At 43.7% G+C, this 26,983-nt stretch overlaps 1 protein-coding gene across 1 annotated transcript in view; it reads right to left on the bottom strand.

Moving 5' to 3' along the window:
- dab2ipa (DAB2 interacting protein a) overlaps positions 1 to 26,983 on the bottom strand; it is a 152,515-nt gene that overhangs the window by 84,812 nt on the left and 40,720 nt on the right. Inside the window, exon 2 of the mRNA XM_072681478.1 lies at positions 9,000 to 9,106. Within this exon, the coding sequence (XP_072537579.1) occupies positions 9,000 to 9,106 (107 nt within the window). The remainder of the gene's footprint in view (positions 1 to 8,999; positions 9,107 to 26,983) is intronic.

The raw sequence follows: 26,983 nt of genomic DNA, 5'->3' as shown, positions 1-26,983 counted from the left end.
GTAATTTACCCATTTCATATCCCTGACCAAGTGCTATTTCCTTTTTGCTTTGGTTTCTTGCTCCGCCCCTTTTCACCCCTCCTCCTCCTGTGCAATTAATAGCCCTGCCCTCTTGTCATTGCTCCCAGGTGTTTCTTCTCCTGTGCTGAGTGTACTGTACTGTATATACAGCCCAGGCTGCGTTCTCAGCTGCTAATTCAATTCAATACAATGCGAAGGGAAAAAAAGCACCATGAAAATGGCGGCGTATGAAGCTGCTTCGTTAGACTGCTTCATTTGCATGGCCAATAGGTTACTAACAATGAGTCTTCATAGGACAGTCCTACTAAGAACCTGCCCTACCCCGGCTGCAGCCTAGGCTTTGGAACTCTGGTTTGCTCTCTGCTTGCCATTGTTTTGTATTGGTCAGTTTTCTACATGGACATTGAACCTAGGACCACACCGCATTTTGATTGGAGATTATCCATTATAAGGTAAATATGGTTTAAGACTAGGCTTAATCCAGGTCCTCCAAACCAGTCCTTTATGTATTGTTGTTTGACAGTTTTTTTGTTTAGTCAGTCTTTCAGTATCTTTGTGAGCTACACAAGGATCTACTGCTGCCCCAGATCAATGGAGCTCAAATCTCAAACAAGCTTTCCTCCACCTGAACAGGATGTGTTGACCTGAGATCCACTCAAAAAACTGTAGAAAGCCATTGTAGCAATCTTGACCTGCCTTCCCTGGTTGTTTACAATCCCTCATATCTCTGACCATGTGCTTCTATGTTTTTGTTTTGGTTCCTTGCTCCACCCCTTTTCTGCCCTTGTCACCAATAGCCACACCCTCTCCTCATTGTCCTCAGGTGTTTCTTGTTTTGAGTATACCTCTTGTGATTGTCCTGTTCCTGGCTTGCCGTTGTTTGATCTCTGTTATATGGTCAGTATCCTACTTAGAGATCGCCTAGTCCTGGAATGCACAGCATTTTGAATTAACCTAAAGGCCTAATGACTGTCTAGCTTTCTTTGCTGTTTTCTTGGTTGTATTTGTGTGTATTGTTTGCCCTGCTCTCACCATAGCATCCAACAGAACCTTATACTTGCACTTGCACTCTTGCCTTTTCACCAGCCCTCATGCTATTATTTTGCCATTAAGTTTTGACATATGAGGCACACTGGCCTGGCTTACCACGACATATCATTTGGCCAGTTAGGATCAAATGGCAATATTATTAGGCCAGCAAGTGTTATAAGATGCATATAAGGGATGCAATTATTTTAGGTAACACTGGCAACCCTGGTCCTGGAGGGCTGAAGTCCTGCATAGTTTTGTGCGTTTTTAACTTGATTTGCTTGTTAATTGGTAGGTTAAGTGCAAACTGTGCTGGACTCTGGACCCCATTGCCCACCCCTGGTATAGATCAACAGCGTATGTTAAAAAAACAGCACAAAGAACAATCTTTGACCAATTTCTTCTCTATTCTGTACAACAAGTCATTTGATAGGGCCAGCAAATGTCATAGACAAAAAGGAAAAAGCAAAACTGGCCTGACTTATGAAGCAATTTTACAAGTGTCATAACTGAAAATAAGGCAAAACCGAGTGGGCTTCCGTCTACAGTCACTTACAAAAAGCAATCAAGCATCCTGAACTCAAAGACAAAACAGGCCTGGTTTATAAATGCCACTACGGCATGTATCACCGAAGAAAGCTCACAGCTTACTGTAAAGAATGTCCCAGCGATTTCTGAAACGCTTGGAATTTATCAAGTAACAAAATAGCCCACCCCCCCTGCCAGTCCATTGGCTAAGGCATCTATTCAAGACTTCTGTAATGCTGCCTGCCACCTGTGAAATGGCCAGTCTCCATCTCCTTGCATCCTTTCAGCTCTATTGTGTGTTTGTGTGGAATTCTTCTCATGCTTACTTGCTGAGCCTGCGTTCTCCTCTATCCTTCACCTCACTGTAATCTCCATTGCCTCTCTCCGCCCTCTTGTGTCTGGCCTTATACGCCTTGGAGTGTCAGTCAGGTTTAGGCATGCATTCCAAACTGAAATGGCACTGAGAACAGTGTCTGACCTTGCTTCTCTAGGTCCTGTTCATGCATCTCATCTGCCAGGGCTGTTCTAATCTGGACAAGCCTCTGAGGAACCAGCAGTATTGAGATTAACATAGACAGTATCACTTTCAAGAAATGCAAGGTCGCATGCAGTTTGCCAGTGTTTGGATGACTATAAGGATGCCACTCTCCCGACAGTCTCAGCCCTGTTCTTAACTCATCCTCTCTTAGGGCGTTTTTACACCAGCACCTTTTCAATGAACCCACCCATTTACAGCTCAGCTTAGCGCTAGGAGGGTAAGGACTTAACATGTCTCCGATGTGGCATCGCCAGGCAGATGTCAGACGCCTGTGCTGGCCTATGATGCTTTAAGAGCGACGAGGGGAGAGAGCACACCATCAACGCACCCGGAGAGAGCACAGCCAGTTGTGCTCCCTCTGATTCCGGCTGCTGATGGCAAAGAGGCATGGACTCAGAGGCAGTGCATTAGACCGCAGAGACTATTGCACTGCTGGTGAAAATCAGACTCATTTTCACCCTTGTGTGATTAATTTGGGCAGGTGTGAATACAGTAATCACACTCAGACCACCGTACCAAGACCCCCTGGGAGATCTCTGGAGCAGTTTGTTTATGGTGAGAAAATGATCTGACCTAAATCCGACCCAACTATCAGGTGTATTCTACAAGTCTGAGCTAAACAGCTTCCATAGCCAGGCCAGGTTAACCTGCCACTCTGCCGTTTGTGAAACCCACGTGGTTTATTGAGATATATTGGTGCACATGGATTTTTGAAGAACCAAGCTGAAGAACCCATTGCCTTTTTTTAGTTTCATCACAAAGGACCAGAATACCCACAGACTAAATCTCGACAGTCACATTTCAACAGCAAAATAAGGTGACAGTGCAACACAGTAGCTTATCTGCCCCATAGTATTCTACTATTTCCACCACAGCACTTCAGAGTCTTTGAAATGCTATGCATGGTTTATTACTGTTCAGCTGTTTTTTATATAACTGTCAAAATAATCAATAGATTCCTGAATTACTAATGTAACTGACAGTGACGGGCCTATACCTCACCCTGCATCTCAGTACTCCCTTACCTCTCTACCAACACAGAGCTGTCATCAGACATTATAGCTGAGGATTAAGGCTTACTGTTAGACTGAAACTGTACGGACGTCACAGGATGAACTGCAGCCTTCTAATTCTTATTTTTAGATGAGGAGCCTTTAAAGAGGGTCCTTACGCCGAACCTCTTCCAGATGTCTACTGAACAGCTCTTTCTCATAGCTCAAGTTTCTGTTCCACTGATGAGTCCGGGAAAAGTGCTAAGAGTTCCCCTGAACCAATCAGTGCCGCTGTCTGCTACCCACTGCTGCCGGAGAGGAATCTGTATCGGGGGTCAAATAACACTTTAGAGCAGACTGCAGACTGCAGTCTACAGCCAGCCTCCGCTAAAAGCTTAGATCAGTACATCAGTCGGAGCAACCGCTGAAACAATCCATCTAACGGCATTATCCTCAGCCGGAAGCCAGACAGGCTGATCTGGGACTGCAGAGTGGAGGAGTGCTCAGTTTGAAACTTGTGTTTGTGTGTGTGTATGTGTGAATGTGTGTCATATACTGGACTGCTCTCAACGTTTAGTTTTGAACAGCTGGAGATAAAAAAAATACCCATTCATCTACTTATCCGCTTCATCAGTGGGCGCAAGGCAAGAATACCCCTGGATAGAGTGCCGGTCCATGAGCGGGAGCCCACACATCCATTTACTCACATCTAGGGGGCAATTTAGCATAGATCCCCTATCATGTGTTTTTGAGAGGGGGGAGGAAGCCAGAGTATCAAGAGAGGGAGAACACAGAGCCTGAGAGAAACAGAGAGGGAGAGAGAGAGTGACAGCGAAAGAAAAAGAGAGAGAGAGAGAGAAAGAGAGAGACAGAGAGCGAGAGAGCAAGCACATCAGCTTGGTGCTGACTGTGTGGAGAGATTCCCTAACCCCCGGCTCTGAACCGGCCCACTTGCATACAGCTGAGTGGAGTAGATCTCTCCGGGGTGAGTGTGGCTGTGTACCTCGCAGCGAGAGGCTCAGCTCCAACAAGCACCGGATCCTGTTCGATTAGCATGGGCCGCGAGTGTGTAGGCAGAAGCAGCAGGGCTTCGCCTGGGCCCCCCAGGAGCCTGAGCATGCATGCGCACACACGCACACACACACACAAATACACCTCATCAGAATGCGGCCGGCATGTTCATACCCCGCCGCACGCTTACGTACACACCGGCCGATCGACTCGTCGTCTGCTAATGGATCCTGTCATTAGTTTGGCTGTGCAATTAGGAGGAGTGTGGGGGTGAATAGGCAGCTTGTTTACCTGGAGCCTCGATGGAGGGTAAATAGCAACGAGGGGGTGGTGGGGGGGGGGGGGGGGGGTGCAGTGTGAATGCAGCAAGTGTGCAAACACAATGACAGCGGGTCATTTATCCCCCTCAGAATGACTCCAGAGAAACGCTTTCGGCATCCAGGATGTAAAGACGGACACTGGTGGGCTACATTAAACAGCTGAAAGTTTTATTCTACTTGTGAACGGAAAAGTTAACCCTTTAAACCTTGTGTGAAAACCCACACTTCAGATCCTCACTCTCATCAATTCTTTACAGCCATAATTAACATCAACTTCATGGATCCTATGATAGAACCCTGTGGGACTCCTCGAAATGTGCTAAACTAATCTTTTCTGCATTAGGATTAATAACTGAATAAGAAGGCAAAGGTCCAAACAATTTGATATGTCTGATCTGCTCTGTCACTAAGGCAACCCCTGCACTTGGTATCATGACTTCTTACTCCCAACAGATGTCTACAGCACGGCGGCTATGACACGGTAGCTCCGCAGTGGGGGCTCAGGCCGCTCTCACAGGGCTCGATCTTACACCACATGAACTTAGCTCTTCATCCCTCTCCATCCTGAGGGGCATGACAACGAAAAGGCCATGAAGGCAGGCAGGCCAGACTGGAAAACACAAAAGCATAAAAGCAAGACAGAGCAGGCATCACACTCAGCCATGGGCAGCTGTGTCTGAAAGACTGCTATAATACACACACACACACACACACACACATACATACATACACAGAGTGAGATTCTCATCCCATCTGTCAGGTTAGCTCACACACACAGCAGCCAGGCCTGCTTCCATATCCTCCAGAGATGCTCTACAGCAGCCTTTCATTCAGGCCTGTAGGGCTGTATAGCCTAAAGGCACATTAGCCTTCCATTCAGGCCTATAGGGCTCCATGACTACAAGCGTGTTAGCATTTGCTTCAGGTCTTTAGGGCCAAATCGCCTCAAGGCTAGTTTAGGTCTCCTAGGCAAAGGTTTTATGTTGAGTGTCAGTTGTGATCAGAGTTTCTTTATTGGCAGGTTTTCAGCTGATTATGCATAAGCAGTTATTGTGACTAGGGCAGTTAGGCAGTGTATGATCAGTGTTAGTCCCCTCACAACTGACATGGGGCTAAAATCCCTGTTTCGATGGCGACCAGACAAGTGAAAACACAGCATCATCAGTCACAAATACAACAAACAATAACTCTACAAACATCCAACAGGGCCATTATAGCTCAGATGTTTTGGGCAATTTAACACACTATATGGATAAAAGTATTGGGACACCTGCTCATTTATTGTTTCTTCCCAAAACAAGGGTATTAAAAAGAGTTTAGAACATTGCATTACAAAAGAGCTTTATTGACCTCAGAATGTTGGATAATCATGACCCCACATCATCCCCAACTCAAACCTAACCCCAAAAAGTATTGGATGGAGCACCACCATCATTCCAGAGAACACAATTCTTCCACTGCTCCACAGCTCAATACTGGGGTGGGGTTATACCCCTGTAGCTAGTGCTGGGCGATATGACCTCATATCAGTATCATGATTATTTGAACAATTTGCCTTGATTATGATTAATAAATAATTACATAAACATCTCGACTTGCTCAGTTGGTGTTGTTGCAAACTGGAAACGGGGGGAATCACACAACAACACACATGGTAGTATGTTTTTTTTTTGGAGGGAAGGGGGAAGTACATGAACACACACAGTTAGGGGAAGTATTTGAGGTTTGAGGTTCTGAATGTCGGTTTCATTTAATTTTTGATGTTCGATTAATTACCCAGCCCTACCTCAGGCCCACACCTGGCATTAGGCATGGTGCCAATAGGGTCATGTTTATCTGACCCAGAGAGTCCTGTTGTATTGGCAATACTTCTCCACAGGGACTCGACAAGCTGTGTGAAAATGTGTGCATTTGCACACCTGTGTCAGCAATGGGTGCTACCTAAAGCAGAGTCAGTGTATTCGTAAGAAGAGATGTCCACAAACATTTGGACATATAGGGTATGGGAGTAACAGGTCTTTGTGTATTTGCAAAAATCAGCAAAAATTAAGGACACCAAGGACATTCTAATGATTTAGTCAGAAGGTAAAATGGGTAACAGGGTTGTATTTTCAGGTCTTCAGTTGTATCACAGATCTACGGTCGTTCTCGCTTGAAAATATTAGTTTGACAGATTACAAAAAAGTTCCAAACTAGTATCTAAAGACAATGATAATGTAAAAGGGTAATTAAAAGCTTGGTCATGGTAATTTTACAATTCTTTTATATCATATATAGTTTGATTTTAATTAATCACATAATACACAAGCATTTAAATGTTTTACTTATATTTATATTATTTCTAACTTTACAAATATATATATATATATATATATATATATATATATATATATATATATATACACACATTAGCCTTCCACGACTACAAGCATGTTAGCATTCACTTCAGGTCTTTAGGGCCAAATGGCCTCAAGGGCCATTATAACTCAGCCGTGCTCAGTCGTTTTCATATGTTTTTATACAGTAAAAATGTCTCATTTTAGCACCCTAATAATTAGCGAATACTACCCAACTGAGGTGATCTAACAATACAACATCAAGGAAATTTTTGCATCTAGCTTCAAGTATCCAGCACACTTTGCTGAGACCACAAAAAAATACAGAGTAGAACAGAGGCGCCGAGCCAGAATGCTAACATGACTAATAAGAAGTGAAAACTGTAACCTCAATTAGCATGATATAATTTACATCCGGCTAACTAAGGCATACTGGCTTTCTCGTCTAATTAGCTCGGTTAGCACACAAATTTTGATTTCTGTCAGACTATTCCTTTAAGGCTGTCAGTGAGCCAGGTCAGGTTGGCCCCTCAGGCTGCCTGCGGGATGGTTTAGGCCAGCTGTGGCTGGGTTACAGCCCGGCAGGTGCTGGGCAGCACTGTGTCTGAGTAGAGGAGAGGCGGGCGGCCAAGCTGCAGGCCCTGCGCAGCAGAGCTAAAGCGCTAAAGGCAGTAAAAGTGAAGGTGGTGGAAAGACGTCTCTTTTCTGGCTGCGCTTGTCTGATGACACCTGCATTATCCTGACACACTACATCTGCAGGGATTAACCTTGTGACTCACTCATGTGAACCTGGCCAAGGTATTAGCCTTCCAGTTACATACACTGGTCCCCCTGGTTCACTAATCCTGATAAACAGAGACAGATTCAATTGCACAGAATGTGAAGTGCAGTTCCACAGCTCTCTGAGCACACACTCTCTGTGCTGCAGCACACATAAAACCTCCTGAAACCCTCTGCTGTGTTAACGCATCTACACTAGAACTGTCTCCAAAAGCAGGTATCCTACAGAAACGTTGTTTGCAGCCTATACACAGCATGCTATGAGATGGTGTGAGATCCTGCTAGTGTAAGTTTCCTCCCGTTCAATGAAATGCACTGCAGTGTAAACATCATCACCCTCACCCTACCTGAGGAGAATGTTCAGCCTGCTAAACACGAGTGAGTAAGTGAGTGGGTAGGTGAGTGGGTAGGTGAGTGTGTGGGTTGGTGGGTAAGTTGGTGGGTAAGTGAGTGGGTGGGTTAGTGAGTTGGTAAATGGGTGAGTAAGTGGGATGGTAAGTGGGTGAGTAAGCGGGTGGGTAGGTGAGTAAATGGGTAGGTTAGTGGGTTGGTAAGTGGGTGAGTGAGTGGGTTGGTAAGTGGGTGAGTGAGTCTGTGGGTAGGTGAGTAAATGGGTGGGTTAATGGATTGGTAAGTGGGTGGGTTAGTGAGTTGGTAAATGGGTGAGTAAGTGGGATGGTAAGTGGGTAAGTAAGTGGGTGGGTAGGTGAGTAAATGGGTAGGTTAGTGGGTTGGTAAGTGGGTGGGTTAGTGGGTTGGTAAGTGGGTGAGTAAGTGGGCTGGTAAGTGGGTGAGTGAGTGGGTGGGTTATTGAGTAATGGGTGGGTTATTGGGTTGGTAAGTAGGTGAGTAAGTGGGTGAGTGAGTGGGTGGGTAATTGAGTAATGGGTGGGTTATTGGGTTGGTAAGTAGGTGAGTAAGTGGGTGAGTGAGTGGGTGAGTGAGTGGGTGGGTAAGTGAGTAAGTGGGTGGGTTAGTGGGTTGGTAAGTGGGTGAGTGAGTGGGTGGGTAGGTGGGTAAGAGAGTTTGAGGGTATATAGCCCCCCAGAATTGAGCTTTTCAATCAATTCCTCACTGCAATGCTCCAAAATCTAGTAGAAAGCCCTTCCCCGGATAGTAGAGACAGTTACTCCAACAAAAGCAGGATAACTCTTTTAATACCTTTGATTTTTAGAGGAAAATTATTTTATTACATGAGCGGGTGTCCCAATAGTTTTGTCAAAAGGGCCTTTGTTTGAGCCCCACATTAGAAATATGGTAGAGGCAGCAGTTATTCTAGTGATATGCACAAATAAGCAAAATTCCTATTAAAACCAGTTGCCAGTATTGCTGTCATTATTCATTTCATTTTAAGCAATGAAATCAGCACTGGTGGCATATTTTCCATGGCAATCTGGTATCCACATATCCACATAATAGGTAGTGTCAGTTAGTCCAGGCTTACCGTAACTTTGAAGGGTGTGGAGGCCGCAGACTCTATGTTGGGTGGAGGTTTATCCATGGTGCTGCCAGGCATGCTCCGCCTACGGCCCACACGCTCAGTGGGCGACTCTGGGAGGAGAGAGAGAGATAAAGGGAGAGAGAGATATGTTATCTGTAGTACATAAAGTACAACCACTGTTGATGTTGAGCTTCTTTGGAGATGTTGGACACTCAATATTGACCCCCTAATGATGCACAGATTCACACTACGTAATTTAGCCCTGATTTTTGAGTCATCACATGTTATTGGATAGTGATCGCAATGCCTCAAAAGATCAGTCTAAGCGACTAAAAAAAACTACAAGAGGGAAAACATCACACAGAAAGCTTTGATTCCACATAGAGATCCACTTTACTGCACCTAATATTGTCCTACAGGCACCATATCTGCTCTGGCATGCTAGTAACAAGTTAATCAGAAAACACAGTACCACGGTTCTACACCAATATAAGACTATAAGACCATCCAGCTCCTCAAAAGTCATGAAAGTCTTGAGAGTTTAGCTCCACTAAGTCAATCATCTCCATTACAGTGCAGGAACACACATCGCTGGACTGAATGGTCAGCTCCGCTGTGTCAGTTCCACGCGTGGACAGATAGTCCAGCCGACGTCCGATCGAGCCCGTCAAGACACTTGCTCATTCCTCGCACGTGCCTGATCTCTGGCCACCCAATAGGCCGAGGGAAGGAGGGAATGAGTGCTTGCGCAGGAAAACAAATGAGAGTGTGTGCAGCCATCCCGAAAGACAAGATCTATGAAATTCATCCTTGCGCCACTGTCTGCAGCTTTTCAAACTCGCCCCAAAGTTACGGCTCGCTCTGCCCCGCTGACTCTCTTGCCGGGGGAGATAAGACACTAACAAGATCAGAAAGCCGAGTTTGCCAGCTTTCGTTCTGCACTTTTCTCGCTGGGAGGGTTATTTGAATAACAACAAGGTCGTGGAACGGAGGAAGCCAAGCAAATCGACAGAGGACTGTGGAAGAAGGACACTATCTTTATATTAACCAAACCTGCCACTCGTGTGGCCTGCTGTATATTCCACTCAGCTGATCCTCGAAGGCTAGTCTGGTGGGATTCAAGCCTTTCAAAACATACACTACTGCGCAAAAGTCTTAGAACACTCCCAGTGTTTTCAGTAGTCCACTGGTAGTGCTGAATGGCCGAGGCAATGGCAATGGCAAAATTAACATTTACATTTAAGGTGTTTAGCAGACGCTCTTATCCAGTGCTATTTACTCAAGAATAACCTCAGCTAGTTTGAATAGACAAAAAAAAAACAAAGATATCTCTAAGTTTAGATACTACAAAACACAAGTCAATATGGAGACCATAGTACTCTACTCTTCGCCCAAGTGCTCTCGGAAGAGGAGGGTCTTCAGTCTGTGTTTGAAGACAGCGAGCGACTCGGCCGTTCAGACACTCAGGAGAAGCTCGTTCCACCACTTCAGTGCCAGGACAGAAAAAAGCCTGGACGTTTGTCTTCCGTGAGGGATGGAGGGTCGAGTCGGACTAGAAGCTCGAAGGGCTCTTGGTACAGATCGGCTTTTGACCATTGCCATCAAGTAAGGAGGGGTTGGTCCAGTCTTGGCTTTGTAGGCCAGTGGGTTAAGGGGGCGAAACATCAGCTTTGTCTCCAACTGATGACCCTGCAGTTGTTATGAAGGCACTGGTGGAGGTGCAAAAGGCAGGAATACCAAAGCAGGAGCTAACATCTACCTATTGTTATATCAGAAGGGAAAATCTGACTGTATTAGTCAGTCAGAGTCGAGTAAAGGAAGAAAAATAGGCCGAGGCATAAACCAAGCTTTGGGTTAAGCTGCAATGCTATTCTTTGATTGTGTTCAGTCTTGGTTAAATACTGCACTGAGTTAAAGGTTTAGCTCGGCTGTTTCTTAACTGCTTTTGGTAGAGCAGGGCAGGTGTTAGCTCTGAGAAGGCTTTCATCTTTCATCAAACTCCCTGCATTTCACACATGTTCACTTTTTAGGTTTTCTTTAACTGAATGGTAGATCTGACATGAGATTGACTTTTTGGCAGCAGGAGCTTGAATAAGCAGCACAAATCCACTGTAATGCGTGGTGGGGTCTCCAGTGAGTGGTGTAAATCCAGGAAATTCACTTTGACCAAATGCTGTTTCTCAGTGAATGCCGTGTAAGGAGTAGATACTGTGGATACATACTGCTTTTATTCCTGTATTCCTTATACAGTATATGGGTGGTTCTCCTGGTCCAACCCGTTCAAACCATCTATAGTTATGCAGATGAAGCCCAGCTGTTGCAGTTATTTGTACGCTGATTAAAAGCTGCAAATTTCAGAAGCTCACGGGTGGAATTTATCAATCATTCATTTCATTTTTGTTGCATTGTGATTATTAAAAGTCCTACAGTGACGATGCCACCCACTCAACCTGGCAACTTGTTCAGCTTTGGCATGTTTGGCTATAACAGGCAGCATTCCCAGTCTAAATCTGAGCCAGTCCAAAATACGTGTTCAAATATGGACGAATATAGCATCTATTCATAATTTCTCTAGATGATACATCCAACAATTCTCCTAATGGCTTGTGTTACTCATTAATAATCTGTGAAGACTACTGAAGACTTGTGATGTGACTCTTAAGATGGCATAAAATCAGTGGCATATAATTATGGGGTCCAAAGGTGCATTACTTCTTCTTCTTTAATAATGTTGATGAAATACATTTTAGTGGAAATTTCAGTGGTTTGAGTTACAAAACCAGGAGCCAACTGGATTTTTGTCTTTGTAAGAAAGTTAATCAATATTTACAAAATTACTTTAATTGCATTTAAATGGTATTTTTGATTCTGGCAGTTGTAGGCCTAGATAATATTTTAGCAGTTCTGCTATCTGTTTCACCTGGGCATGGCCATCTCAGCATGGAGTCACAACATCTCACACACACAGAGGACCAACAATGTCCTAGTAAATCTAAAAAAACAAGTTATGAGTGATACCACAGCTACAAGCCTCCAGCCAGACACTATACTGTGGTCCACTGCAGTGAAAATGGTGTTAATGGTGTTAACTGAGCTCAACGTGCCATGGGAAGAAGGTATGTCAGCAGACCATTAGTGGGAAAGAGAGAAGTACACAGAGCTGGCAGCAGAGTGCCGGGATGCTGGCTGCAAGGCAACTATCCACCCTGCGGGAGTCAGATGCTGGGATTTTGTAAGTACAGCAGCTATTCACCTGCAGGATTGAGCGGGTCAGGACTTAAAAGGTCCATTAAAGGAAGAACAGGCTAGCTAGCTTCTAGGTTGTGTCTATGGAGGAAAAATGGAGCGTGGAGGTTAACACCCCAGCAAGGGCACCTGCAGGGAGTGGCAGGGAGATGTCCCTATCTTGCCACTGCCCCCCACTGAGAGATGTACTGGGTTCAGGGGTTAAAACCAACCAGTAAACATTGATCTCTAGCTGGTGACCCTGCAGCTGTTCTGAAGGCACTGGTAGAGGTGCAACAGGCAGGAATGCCAGGGCAGGAGCTAACATCTACCTGTAGTTTTATCCGAGGGGGAAATTGGATTATATGAATCAATCAGAGTCGATTAAAGGAAGACAAATAGGCCACGGCATAAACCGAGCTTTGGGTCTTAATCAGTTAGAAATGTACAGCTTTAGCATCGTCTCCTCTACCTGCATCCATAGACTTTGAACTGTGTGAACTTTTGTGTTCATTCATTTCTCACCAGCCTAAAAAGTAATTAGCCTTAGAGGACGGCTATGTAAATCTGAGCTGTAATTTAAGCATGAATAAGCCAAACTAGACAGGGTCTGACCGCACAGCTAAAGTACAGCCACCTTGATTGAGGCCTTGAGGCATTACAGAATTCAGGCTTGTGTGCCGAACTGATGCAGCCTTGAATCCAGCAATTAAAAAACTGGATTACAGTATGAGCGACGCGGCCAGCGTGTTTTTGTAGAAAAGTGCAGCCAGTCAGTGTGTTTTGCCTGTGTGTGTGTCAGCTTTTCCACAGCTCTCCCTCTCAGTAGATGAACAGATTGGAAAGCATGGGAGGGAGATGCCAAACAACAACTCTTGTTTATCGTCTTAATTAGCCCGGCTGGTATCATAACATCTTAATCCATATGCTCAGTGTGGTGTCATGACCAGACTGGCGCCCTGTGGGCCTGAATGCAATCAAATGATAACAAGCGCTCGTGCGCACACGAAAATGACGTTACATAACAAGTAAACAGCACTCGCAAACATTCTGCTGATAACGTGCACGGCGCTGCAAACATGGCATGCTATAAATAACACCCAACTGCAAGTTCCTTTAATTCAATTGCTGGAATATACAGCACGCTGAAATAACGGCAAATAAAAGGCCCATCCAGCACGCTGGCGAGCGCCATGTTTGTGGATCTCCAGCACAGCTGTGGATGTCTGCTGAAAGCCCTGCTAGTTGCATATGATAAGATGTTACACCATTACCAACCTGCATGGCTGTAGAAGGTCCCACCATGCTTTGTCATGGAGCTCACCTCAAACATGCTGCTGGGACAGAAAAAGTTGACATCTAAGTGTTAGTAAGGGAAGAAGAATTTGCTCTTCTGTAGATGACTTGTTTTAGTGACTTGCAGTAAAGACTAGTAATGCTAGCTAAGAGGCCTACTCATGTGTGCGCTTTGATGATACGACCCAAATTAAACCTTGTGCTGTCTGTTTGCCATGTTTGCCTATCTAGCCATGTTCTGTACCTGATTCCAATTTTAATTTTTAATTAGTAGTAAGAATTTCTCATTGCATTTGAACTGGGATGACAGATTTTCCAAGTTTCAATGCCCCCACAAGTCGGATTTTCTACTCTGCACTTCAGTCTATATAGGTCTTATTAAAAGTTCAACCTCTATCTGTGAACGTGTTTTCATGATGTTTAAATGTAAAAAAATACAGCATCATGCTTTAAGCTAACCTGGGACAATGCTAACTATGCTAACGTAAATATGTGAATATTTAACTGGACCGCCATCAACTCAGGTGTGGCATCATTTCCAGCTCTGACATCCGACGGCAATTGCATTTCCATTGATGTACATTGTTTTTAAAGACAATACTTCAGGTATTTGTGAAATCTTCGTCTAACCTCTATCAGTGGACGTGTTTCCATGATATTTGAATGTAAAAAATACAGCATAATGCTTTACGTGGTACTGCTAATAACGCTAAACTGGGACTATACTAACTATGCTAACCTAGGACATGAAAAGTGGGTCATATTTTGGTTAGATTTGCGTTAAAACACCAGAAATACCTGAAGTTGTGTTAAACTGTGAAGTTTTAGCAAACACTATTTTTTTAAAATAATGTACAAATATGTGAATGTTTAACTGGACCGCCGTCAACTCAGGTGTGGCGTCATTTCCAGCTAAAAAAGGAACAATGCTAAAAAAGCCAAACTGGGACATAGTTTGGGTAGATTTGCCTTAAAACACCAGTAAAGTTTTAAAGCAGTTGTGTTAAACTCTGAAGTCTTTTGAAATCTAAATGTGGGTGTGTCCTATTTTTGTCCTTACGTGAAAATAGCCTTTCTATTTATGTTCTATTAACGTTTTTAAAGACATTACTTCAGGTGTACGTGTTTAGTCACATTACCTCCATCTTTCAATATTGTTCTAATTAGATCAAATCTCCATATGTTTAATTTTATTTCACATGACTGTTTACACAGTTCTGCACCTAAGCACTGTTCAAAACCATCTATCCTGTCCGTGTTTGTTTGCAGAAACACCATATACAAGAAGCTACACCAGCTACAATAAGCCTCTGTCTTCTTTCAGGTTTCATCTCCTTCTTATTTCCAGATAGAGGTGAACCTATTTTCCAGCCAGACCCCGTTCCTCAGATTGACTGCAATCTCAACTGCCGAGAACAGACGACCAAATAGTAACACCAAACGCGAGTTAATCAATCCAGGCCCAGATTTTAGACAGGCTAGCGAGCTATCCATCAGACAGCAGCGGCACAAACGCTCGGTGGTAGCGACCCATTAATCTCCCCTGATCAAGACACATGGCCCAGGCGTGTAGGAGAAGTGTGCACCGAGGGCTGTGTCATTCAAGGAAATTGTGTGAACATCCCATGGACTCATTTAGCCATGAAGCAGAACCATAACTCACACCTGCCTCATTCTCTCTTCATCTAAATGCACACGACCCTCCTTCAGGTCCAGCCCAAGTTGTCCTGACTGCTGAGGACAATTAGGGCATTCTTTCCTCAAAGATGTTCAACCAGCTCAGGGAGACCAGTGGGGTTTTGTACTGTAGCACTCTGAAGAAACACAGATACACTTAAGTATGGCAATGACTGTTGTTTTATAGTTTTACCCCATTTTTCTACCCAATTTGAAAGGCCAGTTACCCAATCCCTGTTCACGTGAACTCCCCCTTTCACTAGCGATACCTCCAACACTCAGAGCCCATGCAGATCCAGTTTTATACAATTGTTTGCACACTCCTGGGCAAATTACATGACTTTTTTAGTGAAATCTTCTAAGTGAAATGAATACATATACTCTACAGAAAAGATATGTTTTAATAGACAAATTCTGCTTATTGGCTGAAATTAACTTATTTTTTTAAAAATACATTCCACAAATCAATGAATGGCATATTTACGTTTGTTTTCCATTTTTAAAAAAACTTTACATCTTTTACATGGATAACTAACAATAACAATGTACATCCCCCAGGAATGCCCAAACCTTTGCATAACACTGTACATCCCATAGTTGTCAGTATGTAAGAGAGCCTCACTAAAATAGCATTGTCTTTAAGAATGAGTTTAATCAAGGTCTACTGCAGAATCAAAGGCCTGAGCGGTTATCCAGCCCATCACTTTTCAAAGTACTAGGGTGATGCCCCACCAGATTTGTAGACTTCAGGAGTTCAGGCTACTTACAATCAAAAACCCCCCCCTAAACTGTACCTACCTACTTGTAGACACTAGATCAAGCTCAGTATGAGAACTCAACAGAGCAACAGATCAAACCGTCCCATGCAGTCATACCTGTGTGAGGTTAGTAAGAGGAGCTGCAATGGTTGTTTTTACTATAATGCACAAATATCTAGCCTAAAATATGCAAATTTTTATGCACTGAGTTAGTTGTCATCTTTCTACACTGTATGAAATTTACCAAAATGTCAGTTGCAATTTTTCTTACTTCAGCCTTGTTAAGCTAATTACAGGGAATTCTCCCCTAATTTTCTCATCAATTTTGTCACTGCCAATTCCCAAGCATAAACCATAAGCTCCATCTATCCATCACATAACACTACCAGCGCTGGAAGGGACAAGGCTAGCACGTGCTTCTCCCGTGATACATGAAACCAACCAATCGGTAACCAGGGTTGGGTTGTAATGGAATACATGTAGCAGTGTTATGCAATCAGAATACAGTAAAAAAAAAAAAAAAAAAAAAACGGTAACTTTAACCTTTTACAGGACAAGTCAGAACCTCTATTCCAGCTGGGGCGGGATAACAGACAGTAAAACTCTGCAGCAGAACCAATCAGAACCTCTACTCCAGCTGGGCACAGAGTCACACACAGCAGCACAACCAATCAGAATCTCTATTTTGGATGGGGGCAGGATAACAGAGTCAAAAATAGCAGCAGAACCAATCAGAACCTCTACTCCAGCTGGGCACAGAGTCAAACTCTGCAGCAGAACCAATCAGAACCTCTATTTTGGATGGGGGCAGGATAACAAAGTCAAGCTCAGCTGGGTACAGGCCTCAGAGTCAAACACAGCAGCACAACCAATCAGAATGCCTAATTCACCTGGGGCAGGACAACAGACAGTTAAACACTGTAGCAGAACCAATCAGAATCTCTATTTTGGATGGGGGCAGGATAACAAAGTCAAGCTCAGCTGGGTACAGGCCTCAGAGTCAAACACAGCAGCACAACCAATCAGAATGCCTAATTCACCTGGGGCAGGACAACAGACAGTTAAACACTGTAGCAGAACCAATCAGAATCTCTATTTTAGCTGAGGGAGGGACAACAGGCAGTCAAACACTGTAGCTGAACCAATCAGAATCTCTATTTCAGCTGGGGGCGTGGCAACAGAGTAAAACACAGCAGCAGAACCAATCAGCATCTCCATTTCTGATGACAATGGCAGCACTGGGGATTGACTTCACAGTCAAACCAGCAATCTGATGTCCTTCAGAGATGTGGTTTAGCAAAGTTAGCTAACTGTGTTCTCAGTAAACCTCACAGGGACAAAACACACAACAGAGATGGATGGGTGGGGGTTAACATGGCAGGGTGGGGGTTAACATGGCAGAGGAGTATGACACTGTCAGGAACCACGGCTATATTGCAGTGATAAAGCAATCACCGAAACCAATGAATGGCTAAAAACACGGGGCTGAGATCCTGATCTCTCAGGAAACAGCAGCGAATAAAGGATCACTGTCCGGAGAAAGGTTAAAGGTCACCGCACGTCTAAAGCTCTGCTCGCTCGGTGATCAGCCAAAGCAGAAACACGACAGGTAGCCGTTTCTATCTGTGTAGAGCTGACATAACCATTCTGCTGCCTTTTATTACCCACGCTCCCCGACGGCAGGAGCTCAGCCTGTCTATCAAACTGCCAGCAAACTTCAAGGCCTCTCAATCAGCACCGCTCTGCCTCAAATCGCAGCGATCATGAAACCCAAAGCTAACGGAGCTGCCCCCGAGAGCCAGGAGAGGGAGAAAGAGGCAGAGCGAACAGAAACGGATGGCGGGGTGATGAAACTACAGCTCAATGAAAAACGACGCTGTGTTCTGAGGCAGGGAACGCTGCGCTCGGGGGCAGGCACAGCTGCTGGACTGCGAGAAAGCACATCATCTTCCCATAAGGTTACAGTTCAGCCACAGCAGACTCACACATCCTTCCCTGCTCTCCATAGGCAGTCCATCAAGCCTTGACATCTTTTGTTTAGCACTGGGGCTAGCATTGTTAGCTAATGTTGCTAACAAGTAATGCACATTCACTATTTGTCCAAATGTTTGTGGACATCCTTCCTAATGAATGCATTCAGCAACTTTTTGGACCTAATTGGACCTACTGTTGGCACAGATGTGCAAAAGGACTCATTGAGCTGTGGAGCAGTGGAAGAACTGTGTTCTCTGGAAAGCAGAGACAGTCACTCCAACAGTACTTTTAATACCCTTGAATTTGGAACAAACAATAAATGAGCAGGTGTCCCAAAACTTTTGTCCATATAGCATAATACTGCATTTTGGTTCTCTTGATCTAGACCAAAGCACAAATTGAGACACTTCTGCATTTTAGTTTTAGTTAATGAAGTTGACACTGAGATTTCAGACACTGAAATCATGAGGTACGCAAAAACCACACGAGTGAAAGGTCACGACTGACCGTGCAGAGTTTATGATGAACAGTTGGAGATAATAAATGCGATATACCCAGATGCTGAAGTCATTAGTTCAAAAAAATCAGGTCAAAAACTCAAATAGGTTAAAATCTTGTCAGAAACATCTCTAAAAATAATGAGTTATTTTGGCAAGAATATGTCAATATCTCAAGAAAAATATTTTGACATAATACTTAAGTTATTTAATCAAAAATGAAATAAATATCTAGAAAACAAAAGATTATTCTCATAATACATTTGACAAACTAAGCAATTCCTACAACACAACAAGCCATAGCTTTAAAAAATATTTATTTATTAATTATTTTATAATTATTATAGTTTTTTAGTTCAGTGTTAAGTAACAGATGATAACAGATGACTGTGTTTGTTTCCTTTAGATCTCTTGGGTCATCCTAGACATCAACCAATCTAGACACCAGTTCATTTGGAAGTGGACCAAGGCTAAAGATCTGCTTCAGGGGTCTCGGCCTGCTTATTCGGCGCGCGCAAAGGATCAAACAGCGGTTCTTGTACTTGTTCTAATGACCCACATTAACAAAGCAAAGTTCAACAGGGTTCGTTTTGGGTGAACCAAGCCTACCGAGTCTGAATACACACCCACAGAGAGGCTTCAACGCATAGAGTGTATGAACATCTGAATGCTACACTGTTTAAAATATAAGAGGTAGAACTTTTCAGTTTAAACTTTGAAGAAAAGCTCTCAAGGTTCTTGGAGAAACCTTCAATGAATCCTTTTCTTCTCAAAACCCTTTCCTAATGGATCCTCAAAGCACCTTAAGTGGTTCCTTCAAAGTTTCAAATTGGAGAACCTCTGAAGGATCTTATGCTTTTACAGCGTACAGGAACGTGACAGGTGACAGTAACAGGTAGCGCTGCAAAGACGCCTTTTAACTGTGGTTGTTTTCACACTGCTGAGCAAGTACTGGCACTGTAAGAGCACCAAGAGCACCAAGAAAATACAAAAATACATTTTTTTTAAATAACACTGAATAATAAAACTAAAAAAGTAATTTTTATATTCATTTATTTTCCATAGTTGAGACACCAATACTAGGGAAATCAATTCCAGCTGTTGGCTGCTGCCACTGTTGGGTAAATGCAGATCTGCACCGCTTGGGTAATCAAAAAAGGCCTGGGCACAATATCTCTCTCCCTATGAAATGATGAAGTATCTGGTGCTGAGGTGGTGGTATGGGGGACCCCAAATGAAAATCTGCTTAGGGCCCCATAAAGGCTTGGGCCGGCCCTGCCTACATGCAGACTAACTCGGTGAGTTCACAACATCTGGCATTACCAGAAACTCAGCGGCAGCAGATGGGTACCGCAGCACTGAAAAGTCAATCAGCACACACTGCGGCTGTATCTGTACTCTGCTCCACCAAACACACGCGCCACAACTCCTGACTGCACCTGTCTCTGCGGGTTTCTGTAAGTGTGTGTGTGTGTGTGTGTGTGTGTCTCTCTCTCTCGACTCTGAGAGCCACTTTATCTCTGAGAAAAAGCAAGTAAGATTTGGCACACAGTGAGCTTCTGTCTCTCTTCTCAGCCTTCAGCTTCCATTCTTCTTCTGCTGCACACATACACATACACACACACACCTTTCATCTCCAGACTTCTCCAAAGAGGAGCTTCATCAGCTCAGCTCTGAGCGCTGCAGGAACTCACACAGCCACTCCCAGACTTTCAGCAGAGTTTGATCAGTGGATGGTCTCAGAGCTCACACTCTGCGGGTGTTTGGAATGGAGGCTTCTCTGCCTCGTCTGGAAGTTCTGGAACATCTCTATGCTCTGAAAACTCTCTCTCTCTCACACATACACACACACACTGGATCCGTTCATAAATCTTAGCGATGTGGGGGGAAAAGGGAAGAACTGTGAAGAGCTGTAAAGAGCTGTGAGGAGCTGAGTGAGTGACAGGCTGACTGCGCAGAGCGAGGGGGGACAGAGTGAAGAGCAGAGGAGCTGAGATAACGTGGATTAAAAAAAAAAGACAAAGGCAGACAGAGGAGGGATGATGGAGGAAGATTAAGCTGAAGCAGAGATGAATCTGAGCGCTCCACACTGAAACAGTAACACACTGCACTGACTTCACCGAAGTGTGTTCAGCATTTCTACTGAATGAGAAGTAAATAGATCCCTCCTCACAGTCGGAGGCAGGGGTGGAGGTGGAGAGTGTGCTGGTGTTTTGTATTGATGAGAAAACCATGATCACATCTGAATCAGGTGAATATGAAGCACTCCTTGTAGGTGAAGTCTATCGAAATGTGTTTCAGTGGTTTCACGAAGGCCAATGTTTTCACTAATTCACTTATAAGAGCTTTTACAGAGACTACAGACAGAGAGAGAGAGAGAGAGAGAGAGAAAGAGAGAGAAAGAGAATTTACAAAGACAAAAGTGTGTGTGTGTGTGTTTACTGTATGAACACGCATCACTTATTTAGCTGAAAGTCAAATGTCACAGACAGCCTTAGAAAGTCTGAATGTGCTCTCACTCTTCTCTCTGCTTTCTCACTACTATCTCCAGGCTCTCACTCTTCCCTCTGCTTTCTCACTCTTCTCTCTGCTTTCTCAATATTTTCTCTCCCTGCTCTCACTCTTCTCTCTGCTTTCTCACTACTATCTCCAGGCTCTCACTCTTCCCTCTGCTTTCTCACTATTTTCTCTCCCCGCTCTCACTCTTCCCTCTGCTTTCTCACTCTTCTCTCTGCTTTCTCACTACTCTCTCTCTGCTCTCCCTCTGCTTTCTCACTCTTCTCTCTGCTTTCTCAATATTTTCTCTCCCTGCTCTCACTCTTCTCTCTGCTTTCTCACTACTATCTCCAGGCTCTCACTCTTCCCTCTGCTTTCTCACTATTTTCTCTCCCCGCTCTCACTCTTCCCTCTGCTTTCTCACTCTTCTCTCTGCTTTCTCACTACTCTCTCTCTGCTCTCCCTCTGCTTTCTCACTCTTCTCTATGCTTTCTCACTACTCTCTCCCTGCTCTCTCTCTGCTTTCTCACTACTCTCTCTCTGCTCTCCCTCTGCTTTCTCACTCTTCTCTATGCTTTCTCACTACTCTCTCCCTGCTCTCTCTCTGCTTTCTCACTCTTCTCTCTGCTTTCTCACTATTCTCTCCCTGCTCTCCCTCTGCTTTCTCACTCTTCTCTCTGCTTTCTCACTACTATTTCCCTGCTCTTACTCTTCTCTCTGCTTTCTCACTACTATCTCCAGGCTCTCACTCTTCCCTCTGCTTTCTCAATATTTTCTCTCCCTGCTCTCACTCTTCCCTCTGCTTTCTCACTCTTCTCTCTGCTTTCTCACTACTATCTCCAGGCTCTCACTCTTCCCTCTGCTTTCTCACTCTTCTCTCTGCTTTCTCACTACTATCTCCAGGCTCTCACTCTTCCCTCTGCTTTCTCACTATTGTCTCTCCCCGCTCTCACTCTTCCCTCTGCTTTCTCACTCTTCCCACTGCTTTCTCACTACTCTCACCCTGCTCTCCCTCTGCTTTCTCACTCTTCTCTCTGCTTTCTCACTACACTCTCCCTGCTCTCCCTCTGCTTTCTCACTCTTCCCTCTGCTTTCTCACTAAACTCTCCCTGCTCTCCCTCTGCTTTCTCACTCTTCTCTCTGCTCTCTCACTGATCTCCCTTTGCTCTCCCTCTGCTCTCTCTCACTCGGTCCTCCTGTACTCTCTGACCCTGACTCTCTCCTGTCTCTCGTTTCACACCATAGGAAATACACTAAATCTGCCTTCAGCGAGCGGCCGGTCACTCTGGCCGGTGTGAAATGCCTTTCCCACTAATTGGGAGCCTTGATTAAGGGGCCGTTTTATGACCGCAGCAGCCAGTCCAGTCATAACTGCTCCAAACTCTGACGGCTGTTTAGCTCGGGTTACAGCTCAGTGGCGACCCAACACAGCAGCGCCGGCGAGACGAGGAACCTAAAGCGTAAAGATTAAAGCTCTGCCGGCACTCCGTACCGAGATTACACCATTCATTACAACAGCAGAGCTTCTGGGTCAAGGGGATTTATTCCAGTATTACACAACATATTTACATACAGGATGATCCGAATGTACACCGCTTTCAAAAGTTTGGACACACCTACCGTTCACATAGAAAACAGCTTTTACATTTACTAAAACTTAATGCTGAGGGCAAATTTGTATTACGAGCAGCGTATGGCCACACCCACACAAAGCATACAGCAAGCAGCCATAACATTAAAACCACTCAACTAGACAGGTGAAGTGAACAGAATCTGAGCCACTTTCACAAGGGTCAAAGTGTGATGGCTAGACGGCTGGGTCAAAACATCTCCAAAACATCAGGCAGGTCTAGTGGGATGTTCCCAGTATGCAGTGGTCAGTACCTACTGATGGTGACAGGGTCATGAAGGCCCAAGGCTCACTGATGCCTCTGGGAAGTAAAGGCTAGTCCATCTAAGGATCTGCTGCCAGTGTGGTGTCTATGCGTCAAAAGGTCAGAGCTGTTTTGGTGGCATAAAGGGGACCTACACTATATTAGGGTAATGGAGCTAATGTTATGGCTGACTGCTGTATGCCCACTTCCACCGGTTCTATGATTAAAACAGGGAGAACATTTCTTTTCTGAAACATCTACTAAACAGAACATCTACGTCTGCTACCCCCAAGCAGACAGGTTAAAACAGGAAGACCAGTGAAGAATTCCCCTGTTCCTTATTTAAGTCTAGACAGACAGCACTGTAAGGTTTCCCCTTTTTTTCCCTTACCACTTCATATCAGCTCGAATAGACTACTGTAACTCCCTGTACCTGGGCATGAGCAGGAATTTGACGGCACGTTTGGGGCTTGTACATGTATGTTGGCTGGCACTAGGTAAAAGGAGCACATTAGCCCAATTTTAGTTGACCTCCATCACAGGGTCCAGTTCAAAGTATTTTCATTTGGTTTTAACTCCTTAAACAGCCTGTGGACATCCAGCAGGCCAAAAGTGTTTTTACAAACTTTTCTTTAGTAATAGTAGCCCCACAAATTACAGAAGTCCCTGTAGTTACACAAGGAGTTATATGCCTTAGTGTGTTATAAGCCTTGCTGCATTACAGGGGTTAAGACTTTACAGTAAATCACAGGACTGGGGACGATCCAGGCATTTTTTAATGGATCGGGTATCAGCTTTTAAATCCCAATCCGCCTGATCCTTGGTTTTGTGGTAGCAGAGTGCTGTCTGGCGTCCCCCAGGCACCCTTAACAGACATGATTTCAGCTGCCGCCTGCCGTCGTGAGGAAAAAAGGGTGCCCTTATTTTGGTGAACAAAACAAAAAAGAGCTTTATTTACCTGATAAGTGTGTTGAGATGATCAATTATCAGCTAAAACTAAGCCGAAGCTGACCTCTTAATGGAACTCTCCATTCCGCCTTAAATGATGCAGCAGTTACATTCTGCTGTTGAAATGGACACAATAACTTCTGTGCTATTTAAGGTGGAATGGAGAGTTAGAATTAGAAGCCGTGTTTGGGCGGCTAACTGGTAACATCACTGCACTTATCAGTTCAAATAAAATAAACTGGGAGCTGAATGGTCAGGGAGGTCAGTCAGACTGAATTATTAAGATAATAAACACACTATAAAGTTTAACGCACTTGTTTAAAAAAGTTGCTGCCAAACAAAATGAATTAGCCTGCACATCCACTTTACACTTATTGTAACTCATCCCTGCACTGTCCATTTCATTTGTATCTTGTGTAAATATGGTGTTTATATTATTTTATGTTATTTTGATTCTTATATAGTTGTTATTATCTCTGAATTTATATTTTATACTTTATTTATTTTAGGTTCCTTTATTTGACAAAATTCTACCTTATATTGCATTTCCATCTTACATTCTATGTGGACAGTGAGCAGATAGTTATCGAAGCATTTCACTGCTATCTGTACTGTATTTAACTATTTATGTGACAAAAACAACTTTGGACCTTAAGCTGAACTTTGTAAGGCTGTATTATTTCTATAAACACAACAATTGGCTGATAATCAGCATTACGGTCCTCAGGTAAGTAATAAGTAAAATAAATGATATTGGGCAGATATAATCTGCCTCTTGTAAAAATGTTATGGAAAATGAGATCAGTGGAAATTTTCCTAGTTGTATCATGGCGGGGATGACTAAACTTGCCTTATGTGACATTTTAGCATGTCTGACTTGTGATTTTACTAGTGTATTATAGTGTTAATTACCAGCCTGTCTTAACAGCATAAGTTGTGGGGCTGTATTATTATTATCAGCATTAGGGTACTCGGATCGGGGGCAAAAAAAACTTGAATGGGACATCTCTAGTGTTTAATGTCTGTCTTTAAAATTGTGCAAAGGAGAAATGACACTTTCATCACTCTACCCAACATAATGAATTTATACTGCATGTATTAAGTAAAAAGCACTAAGCAGTTGGTAAAAAGTACTGAAAGTGTGCTGGTGTGGTTAATGTGCTTGTTTACAGAAAAAGGGGCTAGTAAAAGTGGTCACCTTATTGACTTGTGTTTAGTAGTGTCCAAACTTAGAGATATCTTTGAATTTTTAGCCTATTCAAACTAACTGAGGTTATCCTTGGGTAAATAGCAAAGCACTTTTGTAGGTCGCTCTGGACATTAAAGGATAAATGCCTTAAATGTAAATGTAAAACTTCAGTCAAAAAGCCATCGGCCAATCTGGTTAAAACAACCTGGATGATTGAAGATAAATGATGGTGTATTAAATTTAACCCTACACCTAATCCTAACCGTACCTTTGAACCAACCCTAAAACCTAACCCTAACCCCTATCCTACCATGGCTATTAGGGTTAGGTGTAGTGTTACATTAACTATACAGTTATTTACATGTAGCTTTACTTAAATTCAGTTGCATTTAATAAATATTCAGTTGAATATTATTTGAATGTCAGGTGAGCATCTCTGAGGCATCAATAATGGACCATCCAAGTCAACTGCTATTGATATAGGCCATGAAAATAAAGGCCCAGTGCGCCTCTACTAAATCTTACGAATCATGATCAAGTCTCCAAGTACTGGAGTACAAGCAGCCACGTCTCCTAGTCGTAGTTAGTAGGGGTTAATAGGAAGATGAAGGATTAGGGAAGCTGTAGTTACCCCTGTTGGCTTTGCGGCCGCGGCTGCGTGATCGGCCTCTCCAGTGCCTAGTCCCACCCAGCAACCTGTAGTAGTGAGACCTCCTCCAGAGTGCTCTCCTCACCGCTCCAGACATGACCTTACACACCGTCTCTTGTCTACAGCAGTACAGTCTCCTGTCTCCCTAGCCTTCAGAACTATGGCTCAGAACGAGCTAAAAATGCTCTCCCTTTCAACCCTCCTGTGGCACTGATGAAAACCCTGAGACAGGAGGCAGGAGCTCAGAACACCTCCTGACTAACTGAGCGGGGAGAGAACGAGGAAGAGACAGAAGAAGGAACGACAAGGCACGCTCTTACTCCTCCCACAGACACACTGGCAAGCAGAGGCCCAAGAGAGAGAGAGAGAAAGAAAGAGAAGAGAGAAAGAGAGAGAGAGAGAGGTATTTGGTGTGCCACTGACAACTATGAGAAGGTCATAAATCACTGAATGTGAGTATACTGCCAGGCTGACTCTACTTGCAGGAACTAGCATCCGAGTGGAGGGCTGCCAATCGCAACACATTTAAAGCTGCCAGTTTGATCAGAAACACATTAATAAACAAACCTTTTAATAAATTAAAAAACATTGTATTTACATGTTTGCTAAGTTTAAATCAGCTAATTATGCAATTTCTAACGGTGACATTAGATTGAAATAATGTAAATATCACATTTATAGCAAAGTAATAATGAGGGATGCATTGACATGGGAACAATGAGCCAATGGAAACATGCCATTTAAAGATGCCCTAAAATGGAAGCCTGTCATTTTCTTAGTATAGCTGGAAAATAAGAGTGTGGTGCATGGAACTGAAATACACTATAAGGACAAAAGTATTGGGACATCTGTTCATTTGTTGTTTCTTCTGTAATCAAGCTAATTAAAAAAGAGCTTATTCTGTTTTTGTTGTCAACTGTCCTGCTTTACAGCTCAATACTGGGGCCTTTATACCCCTCTAGCCCACGCCTGGCATTAGGCACGGTGTCAATAGGTTCATGTTGCAATGGATGCAACTTGAAGTAGCTGAATGCATTCGTTAGAAGGAGTGTCCACAAACATTTGTACATATAGTGTACATTAAAGCTCAAACACAGCTGGAAAACATACCAATTCCAAAAAAACATGCACCCAGCTCACTAGTGAAAGCCTCTCGAGGCTGAACACTATGGCCACTTTGGGAGAATATGGAATCAAGACCAAAAAGTGCTAACAATCTAACGCTAGGCCATCTAGGGGAAGTTGTGCTGTAGGTAACCGTGTGATGAAGCTGTGTTATGGGAAGTTAGAAGCTAAAAGCTAACCCAGCCGAACAGTTGAAAACTATTAAGCTAGCTAACCACACACCACGCTGAGAGGACACAATGAGAGGACAGCAACACTGTTTGGTAAGACTTATAATAA

Source organism: Salminus brasiliensis, chromosome 6 (genome assembly GCF_030463535.1).
Source record: "Salminus brasiliensis chromosome 6, fSalBra1.hap2, whole genome shotgun sequence".
Classification (NCBI taxonomy): Eukaryota; Metazoa; Chordata; class Actinopteri; order Characiformes; family Bryconidae; genus Salminus; species Salminus brasiliensis.
Note: the sequence above shows the minus strand (reverse complement) of the source record. Positions and strands in the feature narration are given on the sequence as shown.